A 22949-nucleotide genomic window follows, 5' to 3' on the forward strand; every position below is an offset into this window, starting at 1 on the left:
TAACAAATGTTATTGAATCATAAATAATAACACATCATAGTTACATCATTCACCCAATTGTTTCATAAACAGACATTCAGACAAGTTTCATCATCACAAAACAATCAACCAACACATCATCAATATTTATAACACTGGAATACATTCAATCATGTTATAAAAGTTATGCATATGAATGCAACTGACACTATGCATGTGGTACCAACATCATCAAATGGGAATAACCCATGACCGATCCAACATCATCAAGATACGGCCCTGCCAGCACAGATTCCACACAATGGGAATCATGCCTTTTACTGATCCAACACATCATCATGGATACAGCATCATCAATGAATATGAATGAATGCAAACATACATGAACATACTTATGTCATCGTCAAGTCTATGAGTAACATCATCAAGTACTCATTTCATCATCATCATCATCATCATCAACAACATCATCATCATCATCAAAGTATGTTTATATACATTAGCATCATTCAAATACAATCAATCATCATCATCATCATTAAAGAACATACATGTGTCCACATCATTCCAAACAAAGCAATCATCATCATACAATTCTCAACAAATCATACATCATAATGTTTTTCAAACTAGGGGTGTTCGCGGTGCGGTTTGGTTCGGTTTTGAGCATAAAAGTCATCCTAACCGCGAGATAAAAATGCATGCGGTTTGGTTCGGTTCGGTTGATTTTTAATAAGTCATCCAAACCAAACCAAACCAATGCGGTTAGGATCGGTTCGGTTGACTGCGGTTTACACTATAAAATAAAAATGTACTGAAATAAAAGGAAAAAAGGAAAGTAATTCAATGCCAATATAATATATGATATTATACCATACAAAAGAAATTATATTATAAGAACAGTAGAGAACTAAAAATACATTATAAATGAAATACATATTTAGACAGTAGACAATTACATATATATGTAGCTCAATAAAATACAAAAACTAAGTTGATTATGCCAAAACTTAAGTTAATAAATTAATTATTAAAATTCAAAACGTGAGGTGTGGCTTTATGCAATTGGATTTGGAAAGATAATAAATTAACTATTAAAATTCAAAACTTAAGTTAAACATGCGGTTTGTTTCGGTTTGGTTCGGTTTTGTGAAATACAAACCGCAAACCAAACCGAACCGCGCGGTTCACTCCAAAAATTATCCAAAATCATCCAAACCAAACGCGGTTTTTTGCGGTTTCGGTTTGGATTGGTTCGATTTGCGGTTTTGCTTTTGGATTGGTTCGGATACGATCACCCCTATTTCAAACGACATCTTATATTATCACATTTCATCATATATGTCAATAATACATCATCCATCCAACAGACAAGATATTCACATCATCACGAAACTATCTCATAAGCTTCACCATACAAACAAACAAATCATCACATAATAATGTCTTAAACATAGCTTGTGTCGTTACATCTCATCATATATGTCCACAACACAACATTCATCAAAATAACCAAAGTCGTGAAATAATCTCAAGCTACTAATCATTTCATCATCCTAACATAAAGAATACCTCATAAGCTTCATCTTGCTCGAAACGGCACACAAAACGGACCAACGGTTCAAAAGTTATGAGTTTTCTAAAATGATTCATTTTTCAAAAACCTTCAGCCGTAACGGGTTACGAAAATAATTTTTCAAAAAAAGCTTCAGCCGTAACGGGTTACGAAGAACAATTTTCCAAAACACAGTTTCAGCCGTAACGGGTTACGAAAAGACGTAACGGGTTACGAAGAACAATTTTCCAAAACACAGTTTCAGCCGTAACCGGTTACGAACAACACCGTAACCGGTTACGAACTCGTAACCAGCCAAAAAAACCCATTTTTCACGACCGTAACCGGTTACAAGCCCGACCGTAACCGGTTACATCACCTGTAACAGCAAAAAAAGCACTTTTGACAGCAGCTTATTTCCATCCAACACGACCCAAATCGAATCATTTCGACCATGCACGAAAAACATAATCAATTCACAATTATTCCATGTCATTTCATGCCTCAACAACACATTCAAACATAGGGGTGTTCATGGGTGTGGGTCGACCCACGAATCCGCGAACCCAAATCGAATCAACCCATAAATTATCCGAACCCATTCATTTACGGGTATATCCAACCCAACCCGCAACAACCCATATAGTTTTGGTTCGGATATCGGATTTGAGCTTTGCAACCCGCAGACCCGTTGATCCAACCCATTGATGTTACATTAGTAATTTCTTTTTCTTTTTTAAATAGAAATATAAATTATTATCTCAGTTTAACCATAATTTTTCCAAAAAAGCTTTATTCTCCACCAATAATACTACTAAATCAATAAATTTACGTAATTCTAAGACTAAATGTTGTTTCTTATTTTCTTTTGTATCATTTCCAACTTGCGTATTTTATAAAAATAATGTGACTTGTGGAATTTTATACTATTATGTAGTGTTATGTCATGTCTATGAATATTATTAGATATTATATGATGTGCCTCATCCATTTTGTGTGTTAGAAATTAGTATAAATGTATTGAATTATGTTACAATATTTTTAAATTGAAAAAAAATATTATTTTTTAAATTTGAAACACAACCCACGAACCCAACCCAACCCAACCCATAAATGAACGGGTCGGTTCGGGTTGGTTTTGATCATGAAATTGTGGGTTGGACGACGAACCCAACCCATTGAAATTTGAATGGGTTGGGTAACGGGTTAGGCCAAACCCAATCCAACCCAACCCACGTACACCCCTATTCAAACACAATCAAACATCACAAACAAGCATTTACACATACTTTATCAATTTGAACCACAACAACACAAACATCATGGATTCTAGCCAAATGATCAATCATCATCCAAATTGACTCAAATCCCTAACTCTATCATATGACTCAATCGATACGAAATAATATATCTATATCAGTCCTATTATCCATAACCCGATAATAGATGTTAATCGGAAGAGTCCCCCCTTACCTTAGCCAAGAATCCGGACTTTTCCCCTTCTTCTCCATCAAACCCGTAAGCCTCTTTCCTTCACTTTCAGCAAGAATTCCCAATCTTCAAACTCGCTTATCTCCCTCATCGAGAACCTCCCTAACACGAATTAATATATCAAATCGAAGGAAATTTCGTGTAGAATCCGAATCTTCGAGAATTACCTGATTTGGAGTTACGAGCAGAGAGTTATGACATGATTTGTGAAGGCTGCCAAAGGGTTGCGAAAATAGGTTTTGCCCATGAGTTCTTCTTCTCTCCCTCTTAGGTTTTCTTCCTCTATTTCTCAATTTCCTCTTATTTTCTTGTTTTATGAAAACTTAACATAATTTAGTAATGGGCTTCTTCACACTAACACCCCCACATTACTAACTCCACCAATGGCCCAACACTACATTTTATTATTTCTTCCCACATAATTCCAATAAAATGCTAATTCAAATTAATTAATTTAAAACTTAATTAAATTAATTAAATAAGAAATTTTGGGATGTTACATGCTTCATCAAACGTCTTGTGCTCACACACCTGACACACCACAACAAAACGGGGTCGCTGAACATAAAAATAGACACTTATTTGAATCCATTAGGACACTCTTACTTCACAATAATGTTCCTCAACTTTTTTGGGGTGATGCTATCCTTATGGCTTGTTATCTCATAAATAGGATGCCATCATTGGTCCTCAGCAATTAGATCCCTCACTCTATTAAATTTCCTCACCAGTATCTTCACCCATTACAACCTAGAGTCTTTGGGTCTACATGTTTTGTCCATAATGTTAGTCCTGGGCAAAACAAACTCTCAGCTCGTTCTCATAAGTGTGTGTTCTTAGGCTACATAAGATCCCAAAAGGGATATAAATGTTACTCCTCGTCCCATCATCGGTATTCCGTCTCTGCTGATGTCACATTCTTTGAGTCACTCTCTTACTTTGGGACGTCTGCAGGCTCTGAATCCCCATTACTCATGTTTTCCTCATCTCCCAGTACTACCCCACCAAACGTAGTTCTGTCTCCTTTGCCAGCCAATCCACCCTTTTCAGCTCCTTTGCAAGTTTATTAGCATTGACCACGACCACCTCCACTACCATCAGCTAATGTATAAATCACCATAGACTCCTCCCCGGATCTAACTCCTTCGTCCCCTCTGGTCCTGCCTCCTGAGACTGATCTCCCAATTGCACTTCGCAAAGGTATACATTCCAATCGTAATACATCTTCTCATTATGTTAATTTGTCTTATCATCGCTTGTCTTCTTTTCATTATGCTTATATTTCCTCTTTGTCTTTTGTTTCTATTCCTAAGAATGTATGTGATGATTTATCTCACCCTGGATGGAAACAAGCTATGCTTGATGAGATGTGTGCTCCTCAGAATAGTGGCACATGAGACCTTGTTCCTCTTCCTCTTGGGAAATCTATTGTAGCTTTCAGGTGGGTTTTCATAGTCAAAGTTGGGTCTGATGGACAGGTTAATCGTCTCAAGGCACGTTTAGTGGCCAAAGGTTATACACAAATGTTTGTCCTCGATTATGGTGACACATTATCTCCCGTGGCTAAAATATCCTCGATTCGGTTATTTATTTCTATGGAAGCTATTAGCCATTGGCCCCTTTACCAGCTTGACATCAAGAACGCGTTCCTCCATAATGATCTGTGTGAGGACGTTTATATGGAGCAACCTCTTGGGTTTGTGGGGAGTCTTCTGGACTAGTTTGTCGTCTTCAGAAGTCTTTGTATGGTCTTAAGCAATCTCCTAGGACTGGGTTTGAGAGATTTAGCACTATTATTCAAAAAATTGGTATGATGCAATGTGAAGTTGATCACTCAGTGTTTTATCGTCACTCATTTGTTAGGTGTATTTACTTAATTGTGTATGTGCACGAATCATTACAAGTAATGATCATCATGGAATCACACAAGTAAAACAACACCTTTGTCATTGTTTCTAAACAAAAGACCTCGGCAGACTTCGTTATTTCTTGGGCATATATATTGCCCAATCAAAACAGGGGATTGTGATTTCACAAAGAAAATATGCTATGGATATTTTGAAGAAGACATGATTGTCAAGTCAGTTGACACTCTGATGGATCCCAATGCTAAACGTATGCCAGCTCACGGGGAGCCACTCTCCAATCCTGAAAAATATAGAAGATTAGTTGGAAAATTGAATTACCTCACTATTACTCGCCCAAATATTTCATTTCATGTTAGTGTGGTAAGTCAAATTCTTCACTCTCATTGTAAATGGCATTGGGAAGCTATGATTCGAATATTAAAATATATTAAATGAGCTCTAGGAAAATGCTTACTTTATGAAGGCAAGGGACACACTCGAGTTGTAGGATACTTAAATGCATATTGGGAAGGTTCTCCTTCTGATAGGAGACCCACCTCAGGTTATTGTGTTTCTTGGGTGGTAACTTAATTAAGAAACCAAGTGTCGTTGCAAGGTCAAGTGAGGAAGCAGAATATCGAGCCATGGAAACAATAACCTGTGAGCTTATATGGCTCAAACAGTTGCTTCACGATCTGAGATTCAGGGTTGTTTCATATATGACACTTATTTGCGATAATCAGGCAACTCTACATATTGCATCAAATCTAGTGTTTCATGAGAGAACTAAACACATTGAAATTGATTTCCATTTCATCAGAGAGAATATTTTATCTGGAGATGTCAACACTAATTTTGTCAATTCAAATGATCAGTTAGCTGATGTTTTCACTAAGTATTTGAGAGGTCCCCTAATTAATTATATTTGTAACAAGCTTGGTGCATATGACATATATGCTCCAACTTGAGGGAGAGTGTTAGATATCAAAATATTTCGTATCACGTAAATAGAATATTCTGTAAGTAATTAGAATATCATGTAAATAGGAAATAGAATATTATGTAATTACTATGATATTTATTTCTCCTATTATATATAATGAGCTCCGTTGTGTAATTCAAACACACGAATTCAATCCAACTTTCCTCTTATTTTCTCATTATTCAACAATTTTAATTTTTCTCTATTTATTTATTATCACTAAAAATATCAATAATCAATTTTTTTTAATTTTAATAAAATTAATAATTTATTTTATCTCACATTTCACTATCAACACAGTATCTATTTTATTTTAATCAATCATTGTCTTAATTTGAGAGACAAAATCTTTATTTCTAAATATTAATTATTTTCTCCATTTCACGATTACTTTTTTTTTTATGATTATTTGATACGACTAAATTTATGTGATTATTGGTCATTTTACAATTAAGTAAGTTATTTTAAATTTTTCATGTGTATCTAAATACATTTTATATTGTATTAAACAATTTTTTTCTCACCGGTCATTATCACCAGAATGTCTATCTTATTTTGATCAACAATTTGCAAGACAAAATCTTTATTTCAAAATATCTTTTTTTTTTCCTTTCTTCTTCTCACGAGTTACTTTTTTTTTCCTTTTTACATAATTATTTAATACAATTAAATTGACTCATTTCAAATTTAAATATGTATATAATTTACATTTTATATTGTATCAAATAAAATTTCTATTTTACGGGTCACTATTAACATAATACATATTTTATTTTAATCAACAACTACTTTAATCTTAAAGATAAAATTATTATTTTTAAATATTAGATCTTTCTTTTTCTTTCAACATACGAGTCCATTTTTTTCTATTTGTATTTTAATACAATTAAATTTATATAATTATTATTCATTTTAAAATTAATAGCTAATTTTAAATTTATATATATATATATATATATATATATATATATATATATATATATATATATATATATATATATATATATATATATAATCATGCAGCCGCACAAAAGTATCTGTTTCTTGCTGGTTATATAGTTTCATAGTTTCGTACTGATTTTGTCGTTCTTTGTGCTCTAACTCAACCATGACATAATTATAGAGAATTTCTTCACCCACCTCCCAACCTTCTTGGCCACCTCCGGTGAATTTACCACAATACCCCTTGTTTCGGAAGTTCATTTCCGAAACTGTACTTTTTTTCTTGAAAAAGGTGTTTTCGGAAATGAACTTCCGAAAACGTGTTTTTTTAATATAAAATATTGATTTCGGAGATGCATCTCCGAAATAAAGTGACTTTTTCAGAAAATGTGGCGTTTCGGAAGTTCATCTCCGAACGCACCCCCCTGGGGAATTCGGAAATGAACTTCCGAAAATATGTCTGGACAGAATAAAATGAAAAACAACAACAATTCGCTTTATTTAATCGGGTGAAGATTACAACGATAATATTACATAAAATTAAAGTTACATATTGTTCAACACGGGTAAGTGGGGATGAGAGAGTGGTGGGGAGAAAAAAAGACTTCCAACGAAAATTAAAGTTACAATTCGCTTTATTTAATCGGGTGAAGATTACAACGATAATATTATCATCTTAGTTTTTGGAAGTGGTAACCCGGGCCGGAACATATGACGGAGGAGGTGGATGTCCGGGAGGAAGAAGAACCGGAGGTACGTCCACCGCGACACAAAGGAGCCAATCAATGTAAGCTATAGTTTATCATTATCATCAGGGGACGTCATTACAAAAAATTGGGAAAAAAATCTTATTATTTTTAATCTTGATTTTTTAGAAATGACGTCCCCAGATGATAATGATAAACTATAGCTTACATTGATTGGCTCATTTGTCTCGCGGTGGACGTACCTCCGGTTCTTCTTCCTCCGGACATCCACCTCCTCCGTCATATGTTCCAGCCCCGGTTACCACTTCCAAAAACTAACATGATAAATCCAATACAAAAACATTATTCGATACAATCCGAAATCAGAACAAAACAAGACACGTCAAACAAGACAAAAGCATGTTATTCTGCCCGACGAGCGTTACAAAATACACATCAAACAAAATAAAAACACGTTATTCTTCCCGACGAGCGAACTCCTCCGAATGAAGATAATTATACCAATCCTCATCCCACTCAGTATCAGAACCATCAGCGTTGATCACGCCTGAAGGCTGCGAAGCAGAACCAGTCAAAAGTTTCTTCTTCTCCTTCTTCTCCTTCACCTCCTTCACCTCCTTCACCTCTTTCACCTCTTTCACCTCTTTCACCTCTTTCACCTCTTTCTTTGAAGAACCCTTTCTTCCCTTAGCGTCAGTCCTGCGTGCTGGTTGGTTGCCTGACATGTTCCTGTAAACAATTGAAATTGATTAATATGAGAGACAAAATAAAAAACAAAAAAATTTGAACTTCTGATATATTTCGGAAGTTCATTTCCGAAAACTGGGATGGAGGTGTTTTCGGAAATGAACTTCCGAAACACCCCTGCGATGCAATTTCCTGCAACTTCCATGGCAGACCCCTAAATCAACCTTCAAACCAAATCAAAATGCTTCTAAACAACCTAAATACTACTAACAACCTAGCCATATATCATTTATGCAATTAAAACCCTAAATAACATGCATTTGAATAATAGATCTAAAAATTTCAAAACTTACAAAGTGTTAGGATTGAGGGCTTTTGAATGTTGTTTAGCAGTGTGATTGGAGCCTTGATGCAGCTTTGGAATTCTGTTTGCACAAATTTTCGCCTCTGCCACTTTTTGTTTTGATTTAGGGTAAATGATTGGGGGAGGGGGGGTGTTTTGATAAATCTGCAGAAATCGCAGTATTTTGGAAGTGAACTTCCGAAATAATTATTTCGGAAATGAACTTCCGAAGTAAGTCAATTTTTTAAAAAAAACACGCTTTCGGAAATGAACTTCCGAAGCAGGGGTAGTTTTGGTTTTTCGCAGGAGGTGACCACCCATAGGGAGGTGGGTAAAGAAATTTTCTAATTATAACATACAATTTATAGAATATTGTCTCCATAATGATTTATAAGGAAAACATACATATTTTTGTTGTTATAAACTAAACTGTATTTAAAGTGCATTTAATTTGTTTTTTTATCTAATTTTTCACATAAATAATAATTTATTAAATTTGTTTTTACATCTTCGCATAAACATCTTTTAAAAAAACAAAATTTGAATTTTCTAAATAAATATAAAAAGAAATTGTCAAGAAATATGAAATATTGCCTTTGCTTATAAATCATTAAGAAGGAGTAGGAGTTTTCAAATCCAAACCAATTCAAATAAAAACCGCAAACCGATCTAAAATAACTGAAAACCGCAAAAAACCGAAGTTTATTAGATGTGTTTGGATGTCATTTTGTGAGAACCGCACGGTTCGGATCAGATTTCGGATTGATTTTTCAAAATCGGTCCAAACCAAACCGAACCGCATGTATATGTATTTTGTACTCATTTATTTTTTATTAGAATGATATGTTACATAAATTTATTATTATATGATAGTTAAATTTTTTTATGTTATCTATTACTCCCTCCGTCTCATAATAAGTGTCTCGTTTGCATTTTTTCATTGTCTCAAATTAATTGTCCATTTACAATTCCAATGCATCAATCATTATTATTTTTCCACCATTATACCCCTATTTATTAACTTTCACGTTATTCAACTACTATTAATAGGGATATTCTAGTAAATGACATTAACTTTTTTACTAAAACCAACACATCCAATCATTTTCTTAAAAACCGCGCATTGCTTAAATAAGACATTTATTATGAGACGGAGGGAGTAGCTTAGTTTAATCTAATTATTTTTATTATTTCATTTATTTCAACTATAATCGATCATTTTTATTTTATAATATTAACTTTTAATATACTATATGATATATATTATATCAAATCTATGATTTATTAGTATTTTTATTATATTAATAAAAATATAATTTGTAATTTGGATATCCAAAAATCGATCCAAATTAAACCGCATTAAATCGGATCGGATCGGATCGGATTGGTTTTTTTTAACATATCATCTAAAACCGAACCAAACCGCAAGTAAATTTATTTTTGGATCGGATGAGTTTTTACCTTAAAACCGATCCAAACCAAACCGCGAACACCCGTAAGCAGGAGCATGTTATTGTCAACTATCGCCATTAGTCGATACCAAATCCATATTTGAGATTTCAGTATCTTATGACAAATTAACTTATCATTAATGTTTTACTTAATCATCATCTAGAACAAAACATTTAACTATTGCCGATTTTAGTTGCCCAATCAATAACTAACCTCATTAACAATTATCATCTCGTTATTATTCTTATTCTTTAAAATCTTTGTAATCGGCTTTACAACCAACTAATTTAAGAGATTATTCTAATAGTTCACTAGCGGGATTCAAACCCTTACCCAGTAGACCAACCCAAGTTACCTATTATTTACTCAAAAAAATATGACATTCTCAACATATTAATGAAAGTCCATACTTGCCATGCAATTTATTCAGTGAGATTTCAAATTGAGCGGATATTTTATGTACTCCACAATTACACTACTTGAGTCTTGAATTGAGTGAAGAAAAGATCTACAAATGACGTGTCTTCTCCTCTATCGCTACCCAACTATCCTAACACCCATCCCCCCTTCCCTTTTCTTATTGCACTTTTTCTCTCTCTTTTCCACGTCCCTCCTTTCTCCTACCCTACTCCATGTGCGCACAGCGCACTCCCCTCCCGCGTATTTTAGTCACCACCACCATTTCCCGATTAGCCTCTTCCTCCCATCAAATTTCCACATCCCTGCTCTTTTCTCACATCAAAATAAAACCTCAAGTTGCAACAATGCTTCAGATTTTCGAAATCATCGAATTTCAATTTTTATAATATATATTTTTACCAAGTTCTGCTAGAAAGCGCCATCGAAACGTCGCCGTTTGATCTCCGTCGTTCTGGTCAACTTTGGAGAAGCTTGAGTTCTTAATTTTATAGATTAAATCAATGGTTTTGCAAAGTGAGGCTTAAGGAAGGTGAAGGGTTTTTGTTTCTAATATATATATATATTTTTTGGTATGGAGAGAAAGGGGCTTGATTTGAATAGAGAAACAAATGATGTGAATAATGGTAATAAGATTGATGATGGTTTTGTTGATAGAAGTAAAGTAAGGATTTTGCTTTGTGATGCCGATTCAAATACCTCTCAAGAGGTTGTTACACTTCTCTTGAGATGTTGTTATCAGGGTATGTATGTATGTATGTATGAATCTATTATGAAGCAGTTGACTTGTGCAATTTATGATTATTTCTAAAACTGTTGATTTTTCTTGCTTGACAGTTATTTCAGTGAAGTCAGCAAGACAGGTAATTGATGCACTGAATGCAGAGAGTGAAAATATAGATCTCATACTAGCTGAAGTTGGCCTTCCGAAGAAGAAGGGTATGAAGATGTTGAAGTACATAGCACGAGACAAAGAATTGCACAGAATTCCTGTTATAAGTAAGATTGGTTACTTACTTTGTTCTGAAAACCAGTATAATCATATGCTCTGCTCCTCATCATGTTTTTAATGTCTTGTTTTGATAAGTGATGTCTGCACAAGATGAGGTATCTGTTGTTGTTAAGTGCTTGAAACTGGGAGCAGCAGACTATCTAGTAAAGCCTTTGCGCACAAACGAGCTATTAAATTTGTGGACGCACATGTGGAGAAGGAGACGCATGGTTTGTATTGTTCAACTTCATATCTATTGATCTTCATAACTTTTATGGTTCGTTCATCCTATTATTAGTTTCCCACCAACTTACTATAAACTTTGAGCAATATGAAATGGATGCCGAAGATTAAACCTATGTGGATTTACACCTTTGTTTTGCGCGGTCAGCTTTCCCCATCAAAACCATTGTATTTTGAAAATTAAATACCCGCAATCCATTTTCATTTTCTTTTTCATTTTTTTTGTTTCTTGTTTTTACTTTCTAGTTAAAGAAATGTTTATCTTGTTTCAATCTGTTTTTCTATATCTAGTGATTCATATTGTTTTCACTGTTTCTTGTACAAATCTTCTAAAACAGGTAACTGAGTTGGCATTTTTGTAACTAATAGTAAAACTAAATCAGAGGACAGAGAAAATCAGAAATCCCTTAGATTATCAAAATTTAAACCTAATTTGAGCAAGAGTTTGAATTACATTTGAAAGCTCTTTGTTTACACGTGTATGATATTTATATTTATTACACATTTTTATGCACTGGAATGAGTAAAAAATATGATCAGCATTTTGAGAGTTTCTTGTGGTTGCTTTTGAGGTTGATCTACCTGCCTACCTACAAATTTTAGGATTTCTGATTGGGCCAGGCCCGTCAGTTTTCATTATGCTTTCTTTACTTACCACAACCAAAACCTAATTGACAGGAGATTTTTGTACGGACTTTTCATGGATCAACCATTAATTTGGTTCTTTGCATGTCTACATACACACAGCATTTTTCTCTGGATTTTCCATTCATGCATAGACCTACCCAATTTCAAATTGAAATAGTTTTTATATTTATGCTGGCAGCTTGGGCTTGCAGAGAAGAACATGTTAAATTATGACTTTGATCTGGTAGCATCAGAGCCTAGTGATGCCAATACAAATAGTACCACCTTGTTCTCAGATGACACCGATGATAGGTCCAAAAGAAGCACCCTTCCAGAGACAGGAATGTCATCCCAACAAGAGCATGAGGTAAGCGTTAAAAAATAGCATTTAAATAACAGTTGTTTTATTTGGATCATCGAATAAATACAGACATTGTATGCGTCTATGCGACGCCGTATATGTTTATCCCTATCTATCTCTTACTTTTTATTTTCTTTAATATTTCAAAAATTCCACACGAAAACCAAATGACACTGTGCTTGACTTGACATCAAAATTTTGATGTCAACAATAATTTCTCTGTATAGATAGACCACACTGAATACAAACAGAAAGACAGAAAATATTCAGTTGAGATCTCTCTCAACAATTATGAAGTTCATAGAATTCTGAAACTTTAACGGTGTCCATGGATAGATCATAGGTAATCCAATTGTGTAAAAACTAGAAACAGATGTAAGTATTGTGTTTATAAAAAAATGGGTGTGCGGTTATTTAGAAATAATTACTCTAATATCTTTTTATTCAACCAGCTACTGCCTAATGGGAGCAGATATTATTATATAGCTGCTTATTACTTCATATCAGAGATGCTTTCATATGTAGCTATTTCAATGTATATAATTTACCTTATCAGTCTACTATTGCAAATGCCGCTGATGTTGAGGAACCCCCAGATGACCATGCTTCTGAAAGTCAGCCTGATGCTCATGGAATAAATGATCAGAGGACAGGTGTGTTTCTCTTCTTTATCCGTCTTTCATATAATTATTATTTTTGCATTAGCATTGAAGTTGTAGTGTAATGGCTAACTACTTCATGAATATTGTTAGAAGTTAGAACAACCCATTGTGGTTAATTTAATTCCATAAAATGAATTAAATAATGATTTAATTTGGTTCTCTCATGTTTCCCCCTCCTTTTAAGTAATTTTGTTTGTAAGTGTATATTTGTTCATGTAACTGAATCATTACTTGTGGTAGTTTGCGCAACTACTTGTGGTAGTTTCTGTTCATGCCGTTTACATTTTGTCGTTTTCTTTCTCTGAAGATGCTAGTAATTTTGTAGAACATTTTTCATCTGGTCCAAAAAAGAGTGAACTAAGGATCGGGGTTGGGGAGTCATCAGCCTTCTTCACATATGTTAAAGCATCAATGATAAAGAGAAACATTGAAGGGATCATTCATGTTGATAACAATCCTGCTGCACATGTGCAGATGGAAGTTATGCATCAAACATTTGCTCAACAAGGGGTTAATGACCTCAAAATATGTAAAAATGGAGAGACGTGTGAAAGTCAATCGCAAGATGACTTCCCCAGCAGCAACAGTATACCTGATTCTTTATCTATTGAGAGATCTTGTACTCCACCTTCATCTATGGAAGCTTCACATCATAACGGTTACAGAGAAGAAAATTTGAATCACAACCGTCCGAGACATCCAAGAAATGGAACATCTTGTTCTGAGCTTGAAATGTCAAACATGGCCGCACAACATGCTTATCCATATTATATGCCGGGAGTTGTTAATCATGTTATGATGCATTCGTCGGCTCAAATACATCAAAACAATGACCTGCAAAATCATGCTGCGACATCTATGATTGCCCAGTACAATCATGTTCCACAAGGTGGTGCTCATACCACTGCAATGATGTCTTACCCGTATTACCCGATGAGTATGTGCTTACAACCTGGTCAGATTCCTACACCTAATTCATGGCCAACCTTTGGAGGCTCAAATCCATCCGAAGCAAATTTAAGTAAAGTTGATAGGAGAGAAGCAGCATTGATTAAATTTAGACAGAAAAGGAAAGAGCGCTGCTTTGATAAGAAAATTAGGTATGTCAATCGAAAACAACTTGCTGAAAGTCGGCCTCGTGTGAGGGGGCAGTTTGTCAGAAAGTTGAATGGTGCCAATGTGGATCTTAATGGACAGCCTCCTTCCATTGAATTTGATGAAGATGGTCAAGAAGATGAAGATGAACAGGCAGCTAAAGACTCTCCCAGGGATGCTTGAATACGTCAATTTGCTATGTCATCCAAATGATGAAGGACCAATCAATTCATGTATTATCCTGTCAAGGATCTGCCTATATTAATTGCTTCAACGGAAAGTTTGCGCATCCAAATGATGAAGGACCAATCAATTCATGTATTATCCTGTCAAGGATATGCCTATATTACTTGCTTCAATGGAAAGTCTACGCAGTGGCATTAATTGGTCATCACTTACTTTCATATGGGGGGATTGTAGGACACTATTTTTAACACTAGAGTAAAATCTAATGTTGGCTGGCCACTGTTTTGTACACTTCAAAGGAATAATATAGAATGTTCAGGGAAATTGCCAACCTTTTCCTTGTACTTGTTTTAAACTAATTCAGAATGTCCAAGTTAAGTAGCTGGAATTTATGGTTTAATTTTGGGGAATATAAACATTAAAATTTATATTGGTTTTATGATTTTTTTTACAATTATTGATGTGGGAAAAATTGTTCTCTAAACTATAAACAACAATATTTAAATAAAGATTGAGTAGCTGAATTCAGTGGTTAAATTAAATGTGAATTGTTCAGGCACAACAAATTAGCTCCAAGTCTAAATGAAATGTTCCATTGTTTAATTTGCCAATTTTTTTTGTTGTTGGCATACAGCCGAATTTTCAGCTGTTCTTTACAAATCTAGTTCAAAGTACCATAAAATTAATTGAGCAATGAAGCATAAAAAACTATAACTTCTTTGAAACACTGTCACATTGATGAGCAGCAAACACTTAAAATCTGAGATACACCTATATAGCAATCAAAGTTAGCAGGCTAATGTGTAAGCTTAAAATATAGAATTAATATGATTGCAAGGACCAGAGCTGCCATCAAGGAGCCAACGATCCATTTGTTCCTGCTCATCCTTTTTGACATGGCTGCCAAAATCTTCTTGCTCTTGCTAATGTTATCATCCACTCCATGGAGCTGGATAAGGAAAAAATGAGCTCATTTGGAAATGCACAGGGAAAACAGTTTTAAATAGTGAAGTGCCTTTATATAGGTGTATCTACCTGTTGACCTTGAGAATCAAAAGCTAAATCATTTGGATAAAAAGGGGGCCAATATATTACAAAATGGAAATCCAGGTGGTAGAATGCTAGAACTTACTGATGTATGGGCATGGAGTAGAGATTGCCGTTGTTGATGCAAATCTTGGAGAATAGAGACACCAAGCTCCTCTGTCTCCAGCAATGTTTTTCTGCTGTTTGTTATTCTATCAGTGGATTGATTTAATCTCTCGGTAGTCATTAAAAGTCTTCCTTTTTGATCATTTGATACCTGTTCTAGCATTCATAAGTAGCAATGAGAATACTTAGATGAAGAGAGGCTAAAAGGTTGTTGTACATGAGAAGCATGTATTGAGATACACAGGTGAAATTCAAATGTCAAAAGAATTCAACGTTGAATTTAAAACATCTAAGCCATTCAAATGTCAAAAGAATTCCATGTTGAATTTAAAACATCTAAGCCAGGCAATGTCTCCCACTTCTCGCCCTTGAAAGAACATAAAAGACTTCAGTCCATTTATGAATGGACCATACTTGCTTGGAGGATAATGTTTGACGACACATGACTTCCACTAAGAAAAGGCCTTTTTTTACTAGCTGTTATTTATGTTAATATTTTTCTCCTTTACAAGGTTTGAACTTCCGTCCTTTAACTCTTTTAACTTAACCCTTAGTCCAAACCAGTTGAGCTACCCAACCCCACTAAGAAAAATGCCTTTAGCACTATAATTTACCACTATCCTGTTCTCAGAGTCAGAGCTCCCACTAGCATCTTCATCTTCTTACATGCGCAGTAGTAATCTAAACTAACAGTTCAAAAAGACTAAGATTGAGAGCTATTAATACCGAGGAAGGATGGATAAGAGATATACCGATAGTGAATCAACCCTTCCTAACTCTAACAACTCTTCTCGAGAAGTCGTATTGACATTAGTTGATGAGATTCTTTTAACTTCATTTTTCAAATTGTTCAAATCAGTTTTATATTCCCTTAATTTGGCAAGAAGGGTTGCCTTCGTACTTGGCTGCAAGCTCCTAGCCTCAAGGTCCATTTTCCGAATCTGAAAATTTCAAACGGGAATTATTAGAGTCAAATATCAGGTAGGGAGGAGGTCAAGGAGAGAGGTTCAATTATACCAACGTATCAGCATCCTCCAATCCCGCTTTTATTTCAGAAAGTTTCTGCTTCTTCTGTTCTACAGCACAAAATGGTAACTGGCAAGTCATTAAGAGAAAAAATATATATATATAATTCTTTGTGTGCATGGAGAAGGGGAACGATAAAACTAACAACCTTAACAATTTAGCTTAAGCCTCTTCAATGAAAACAATTCAATATAAATAAATCATCACAAGAAAATGCTCTTCAACTAGCATCTCACCCAGAACAAGCCTTAGATGTGTGTTCATATTTCACATAACATACTCTTAATTTCATAAGCAGAAACTAGCAAAATAGAAATTTTAAGATCAAATAAAATATCACATCCACTAATTGCAATATGCCAGACAAGAGCTTAAAAAATGAAGCAGCGAGTGGCGATAGAAGGTAAAAGTTTCACATGCCCTGCATTCCCAAGCGTGAGATCTCAATCAAGCAAGTTCAAGGACATAATTTTAGCAAAGAACACTGTTGATCGAAGGACTATGTAACCTGGTTTATCTGTGAGAAACTAAAAGTTGATTTCTTTTTCTTCTTTTCTAAGTAACAGGTTCTATAGTTAATTGTAAGGAATGGAGAAGAGACTTCACTCTTTAAAAAGAAACACCCATGAAGAACAATTGAGGGTAAACTTCAATGTCATAACAACATCTTCAGGAACTAACAAACCAAAATTACAACTATCCTTTCTATGAAAACATTCAATGAACCAATTTTACAATAGAGTTGACTCTACACAACCTAGCAAACGGCTTGAAAACTGTTTAGGAAGTTACGCAGTTATTTCGTTTCAAAACATGTTTTCCGTTTTCAACAACAACAACAACAACCAAGCTTTATCCCAATAACTCTGCAATCAACTACATGGATCAACTCCCGCCATAACGTTCTATTCAAGACCATACTTGTATCCAAATCATTAATCGTAAGATTTTTCTTAATAATTTTATTTCTCTTTTCATAATCACCATAATCTCAAAATCATTAACATCAAACAAAGAGAATCCATTACCTCCATCAAAACCAGAAGCTGTAGTGCACTGCCGCGAAAGATTCGCGGATAGCTCACAGAACTGACGCTCGTACCCATCGAATACCTCGCTCATCGTTCCCGATTTCTCTTCACCCACCTTTTCATTTCCAAATTCAACGAATCAGATTCAATACAATAACGAACAATCTCAATTACTGTATAATTCAATTGTATATATAATTGCAGAAATTGAATTTCGGAAAATAACTATTAAAGAAGGTGTATGCGTAAAGATGAAATGTTGAGAGGGTAACGGAAAATAATACCGGAGATCGATCGGAGGATCGCCGGAGATTGATCGGCGGGGAGGTGGTGGTGAACACAAACGGAGCTGGCCCAAATGTTTTCCAAGGAATCGAAGAAGAACGGCATTTAGTTGGAAACCAACAAACTTGGGTTGTTAATTACGAATGTGCCATGGAATTATCGGGTTTACATTTGTGACCTTTACATAAAAGTTAATTGCAGAAGTACCCTCATGAGGAAAAACACTTGTTTGGTATTGCAGAAGTACCCCTCATAAGAAAAAACACTTGTTTGATATTGCAGAAGGTCCCCTCATAAGAAAAAACACTTGTTTGATAGACTGAAATTTACACTCTGATTTTATTTTAAAAATGAGAAAAAGAAGATATGTATTGATATTGTAAAATATTGTCAATCAATCACTATTATGTATTACAAGTAACAAACTCGTGCGTTCGCACGAGTTCTGATACGTGACGAATATTTATTTCAGATGTATATTTTTTAATAGAAAAATGTCTAGTTACCCGTGAAAAAATAATTATTGAATGTATAATTAATAAAAAAAATATTTTGATCAATAACTTCATGTCCCGTTAATAATTAATATTTTGATCAATAACTTCATGTTTTTGTGTACAAATATTAGTTTGATCAATAACTTCATGTCCAAGTGTACCTTAAAAAATATTTTAATTTTTAACTTCATGTCCCGTTAATAATCAATATTTTGGTCAGTAACTTCATGCTCCGTTAATGATCAATATTTTGATCAATGACTTCATGTTTCCGTGTTCAAATATTAGTTTGATCAATAACTTCATGTCCCCGTATACCTTAAAAAATATTTTGATCACTAACTTCATGTCCCGTTAATAATCAATATTTTGATAAGTAACTTCATGTCCCGTTAATAATCAATATTTTGATCAGTAACTTCATGTCCCGTTAATAATCAATATTTTGATCGGTAACTTCATGTCCTATTAATAATCAATATTTAGATCAATAGCTTCATGTTTCATTAATAATCAATATTTTAATCAATAACTTCATATTCCCGCGCATTTATTTCAAATGTATATTTTTTAAATACAACAGTGTCTTACCCGTAAAAAAATAATAATTAAATATATAAATAAAAAGATACACTTGTAGTATTAGTAAAGGTCAATTAATTTTAGTTTAATATACACTTGTAGATTAAATGGAGGGGAAACGACTTCAACATTGGAAATACACACACTTTATTAGGATAGTAAAAATCAATTAATTTAGGTTCATATACACTTTATTAATAATATCTATTTCTCAATAATTGAAATAAACATCTTTTAATAGGCTCATATAAACTAAATTCATTTAACAACTGTAGCGGTAAAAAATATTCGACGTGTTTACACACTCGAAATACAACAGAATTTCCACCAAATTTTATTTATTCCAAAGGAAAGGGGAAATAATGATAAAACCCACAAAGAAAGAAAATGGATAAGATGGTCATCGCAACCAAATTAGGGTTCGGGAGTCGGTTAAGCAAGGGGAAGGTATTAGCACCCCTCACCTCCATCGTACTCGATGGGACCCATTTAGTTAGTTTGTGTTTGAGTGTTAGCATAATGTTTGCATTCTTTTGCTTATTGATCGAGAAAAATTAAAAGAAAAGGTTTATAGGGTTTTTATTATTATGAAGAAAAAGAAATGATTTTTTTATTATTGTGCTCGCCAAGACGTTTGTGTCTTGTGCCTACGTATTCCCTCGTGCAATGAGAAATTTAGAGCAATCGTAGTTTTGGGAAAGAACCACGAATGTTTGTTGGTTGATTTTAGCGAGAGGTACTCGATCGCTTTCAAATGGAGTCAATACTGCGCGCACATGGATAAGAGATCACTACAAGAATGGATGACTAAATCAAGAGTAAAACGAGATTTTGGCCATCATCGCATTCGAGTGGAAGATATTAGATCTTCACATGTGGAAGTACGTTCGCATTTGAAATTGACTAAATATCTCGTTTATGAAAAGAGATTTTAAAAATGCCATAAGGCAAAAGATTTGAATGAAATTGAGGTTTTTTTTAAAAGGGATGTTTAGCGAACATTTTGAGCATAGGTGTGCACCTAGCGCGCTGTTCACCCAAGATATTCAAAAGGATGCGAGTCCAATTGTCACTTGTTATCCACGTTGGTAAAAGAGGATATTGATGGACATTTAGTAAAGGGTTTGAGCATAGGTGTGCACCTAGCGCGTTCTTTACCCAAGGTATTCAAAAGCATGCGAGCTCAATTGTCACTTGTTATCCAAGTTGATAAAAATGATACTTGCGGACGTTTAGCAAAGGATTGAGCATAGGTGTTCACCTAGCGCGTCTTTACCCAAGGTATTCAAAAGGATGCGAGTCCAATTGTCACTTGTTGTCCTTGTTTAATTAATGTGTTTTAATTCAAAAGATCAAAGATATTCAAGAGGTGTTCACCAATTGTCACTTGATCGCTTAATTTGATTAAGAAAGGTTCTTAAAAGGATGAAACTCGACGTTGGATCAAGAAATTATTTGTATCGACTTGGCGTTGGACCAAGGTTTATTTATTTTTTTGGAATGAGATGAATATAATGTTTTTGGTATTTTTAATATTAAATGAGAGAATAAAAGGCTAAATAAACATGTTTTTTTTTTGTTTTTTAGATATTGAAATAAATTCTCATGAAAATAAAACATTTTTGTATTTTTTGAAATATATTATGAAAATAAAAACAATTTAGATTTTTAACACCATTAAATGAAATAAACACAAATGTCTAAATAAGAAATATTTTGGGTTTTTTTTTTTTGAATGTATGAAATAAATAAGACAAAAAAAAGTTAGAAACAAACATGTCCAATGGGCTCACAAAAACAACAAAACGTGGGGGTGTATATCTAGCAGTACAGGCAGAAATTCGGTGGGCTCTAAATACCTTAGCCCAAGGTTCATCTAAACCAAAATAAGAGGGGTGTAGTCAAGAGTGTGGTGATGTTTTGAACATTGAATCGGGGCGGATTGGCTGATCCAAGGCCCAAAACCTAATCAGACTTGAATCAAACCCTAGGGAGACCTTATCCAAAAACCATCCGCCACACGCTAACATCTGTCATTCAAAAAACGATTTTTATTGGAAAAAAATAACACTCAGCAAATCTCTCATGGCTCTCGATCACTCTCTACTTCAAATCGGAAAAAAACTCTCAGCTCAGCTTCTGTACTCTCTCGGCGAACAACAAAATAAACGTGAACCTCACCTCCCTCAATCTCTCGACTCTCGCTTACGTACGAACAATAACATCACCGTTTTTCAATCTCTCTCGATCATGGCTCAACAATAACTCATTCAAACATAAACCCTAAGTCCTAATTTCTCATTATGATTCAATTACAGTTACATGGAAATCAGATGCGGGAATAAAAAATAAGAGTAAGAACAAGAATCCCAAGTATACCTTGCTAGAACAAGAAATGTTCTGATCAATATTCTTAGTTTTGATGATAACATTATATATGAATTTTGTATAAGACAATGTGGTACTCTAATTTGCTACAACCGGAGGATTGAAAAGGAAGGATCGGGGTCTTGATCGGTGAAGATCATTGACATTGACTTGATTCAACTTGAATCAAGGTGAGGATCGAATTGTATTCAATTTTACTGCATATGTGTAGTTGGTGATTGGTAAATTCTATCCTTGTTAAACATTTTGCAAACAAATAAAACTTTCCTAATTTCATTTGAAATTAGGGGCAGACGTACTCCTGCGAGGACGATAGAGGAACTGCCTTAACAAATCTCGCGTTCTTTATCGTTCTTACTTTTATCTTGTTTCTATTCGTTTTTTTAAATTTCCATTATTGAGCAAAAATTGAGGTTTTGTGAATATTGATCACCAAGTGTTCGATAAAATTACTCAATCAATTTTTGGTCAAATTTTGGTATAAACGTTCATTGTGAGTAATATTCTATTAAGTGTGTATTTGCTTTAATTGATAAATTCGTTAAAACGTAATTCATAATTCGCCGTTTTTCATCCGTTCGGTTTAGTGCACATATCCGGTCCCCGATAACTCGATCGTTCGGAGACGATTAAGTGATTCAGGGAAGTCACGTTTCAAAAGCTAAAATTTTCTTAAGTTGTAAAAGATGGTCTATTCACCCCCTCTAGACCATTCATATTGTCTAACAGTACACACGAGTATTTGGAGACGAAAACAAATTTGAAACGGTAAACGAAGCTCTTGTCCCTTGGGGGGCCGCCTACGCACCGGTTTCGCATTGGATGAGATTCCCGAAAATGGGACATCTTATTGCATGCGCATATGACATGGTATGCATTGACTTGACGCGTTATGGTTTTTCCGAAACCTTTTCTCCGCTCTGCATCGTACCTCTTCCAAATCCAATTGATCGTATTATATGTGTTGGATGGCTCGCCAAATCTCGTCATTTTGTACAAGTTTACTTGAAACCGGGATGCCCCATACCACCTACGTCACCAGAATGAAATCTTCATCATACCGAACTTGTCGAGACTTGGCCGGATGTATTTGTTGATAGGATGCATGAATTTGAAAGATTGAAGAATATCGATAAAATCTCGAATGCGGAAAAGTCAAAATTGGAACCAAAGTGTAATATATGCACTCTATAACATTGCAATATAATCCTTTTTTGTGTTTGTGTGTTTGTGTCTATGTGTTTCAAATTGTTTACATTTTGTGTTTCCTAAATTTCTTACCAAAATTGCTACTTACTGGCAAGGAAACTTCCGTAGATGCATCTACGGTGAAGGATAGAAAAACACTTAGAAAGGGGGGGTTTGAATAAGTGTAGCTTTAAAAACTTGACAGATAAAAATAAATTGCACAGTTATTTTTA

At 34.4% G+C, this 22949-nt stretch overlaps 2 protein-coding genes across 6 annotated transcripts; one reads left to right on the forward strand and one right to left on the reverse strand.

Moving 5' to 3' along the window:
* Nucleotides 1-10473: 10473 nt before the first annotated feature.
* LOC131662513 (two-component response regulator-like APRR1) lies at nucleotides 10474-15006 on the forward strand. 4 transcript variants are annotated; one of them, XM_058932324.1, is made up of 6 exons: nucleotides 10474-11145; nucleotides 11240-11401; nucleotides 11490-11623; nucleotides 12463-12630; nucleotides 13211-13277; nucleotides 13594-15006. In XM_058932324.1, the coding sequence occupies exons 1-6, from the start codon at nucleotides 10977-10979 to the stop codon at nucleotides 14562-14564; spliced, it is 1671 nt and encodes a 556-aa protein (XP_058788307.1). In that variant the 5' UTR covers nucleotides 10474-10976; the 3' UTR covers nucleotides 14565-15006. The 4 variants fall into 4 exon arrangements, with proteins under 4 accessions (XP_058788307.1, XP_058788305.1, XP_058788308.1 ...); XM_058932322.1 differs by having other exon boundaries at nucleotides 10475-11145; nucleotides 13181-13277; XM_058932325.1 differs by having other exon boundaries at nucleotides 10476-11145; nucleotides 13612-15006.
* A 262-nt stretch (nucleotides 15007-15268) lies between these two features.
* LOC131662514 (vesicle transport v-SNARE 13-like) lies at nucleotides 15269-18215 on the reverse strand. Of its 2 annotated transcripts, XM_058932326.1 has the most exons (6): nucleotides 18061-18215; nucleotides 17774-17891; nucleotides 16737-16795; nucleotides 16472-16660; nucleotides 15700-15870; nucleotides 15269-15516 (listed from the first exon to the last, which is right to left on the reverse strand). In XM_058932326.1, the coding sequence occupies exons 2-6, from the start codon at nucleotides 17865-17867 to the stop codon at nucleotides 15364-15366; spliced, it is 666 nt and encodes a 221-aa protein (XP_058788309.1). In that variant the 5' UTR covers nucleotides 17868-17891; nucleotides 18061-18215; the 3' UTR covers nucleotides 15269-15363. The 2 variants fall into 2 exon arrangements, with proteins under 2 accessions (XP_058788309.1, XP_058788310.1); XM_058932327.1 differs by lacking the exon at nucleotides 18061-18215 and having other exon boundaries at nucleotides 16741-16795; nucleotides 17774-17856.
* Between the last annotated feature and the right edge of the window lie 4734 nt (nucleotides 18216-22949).

Source organism: Vicia villosa, linkage group LG3 (assembly GCF_029867415.1).
Source record: "Vicia villosa cultivar HV-30 ecotype Madison, WI linkage group LG3, Vvil1.0, whole genome shotgun sequence".
NCBI lineage: Eukaryota > Viridiplantae > Streptophyta > Magnoliopsida > Fabales > Fabaceae > Vicia > Vicia villosa.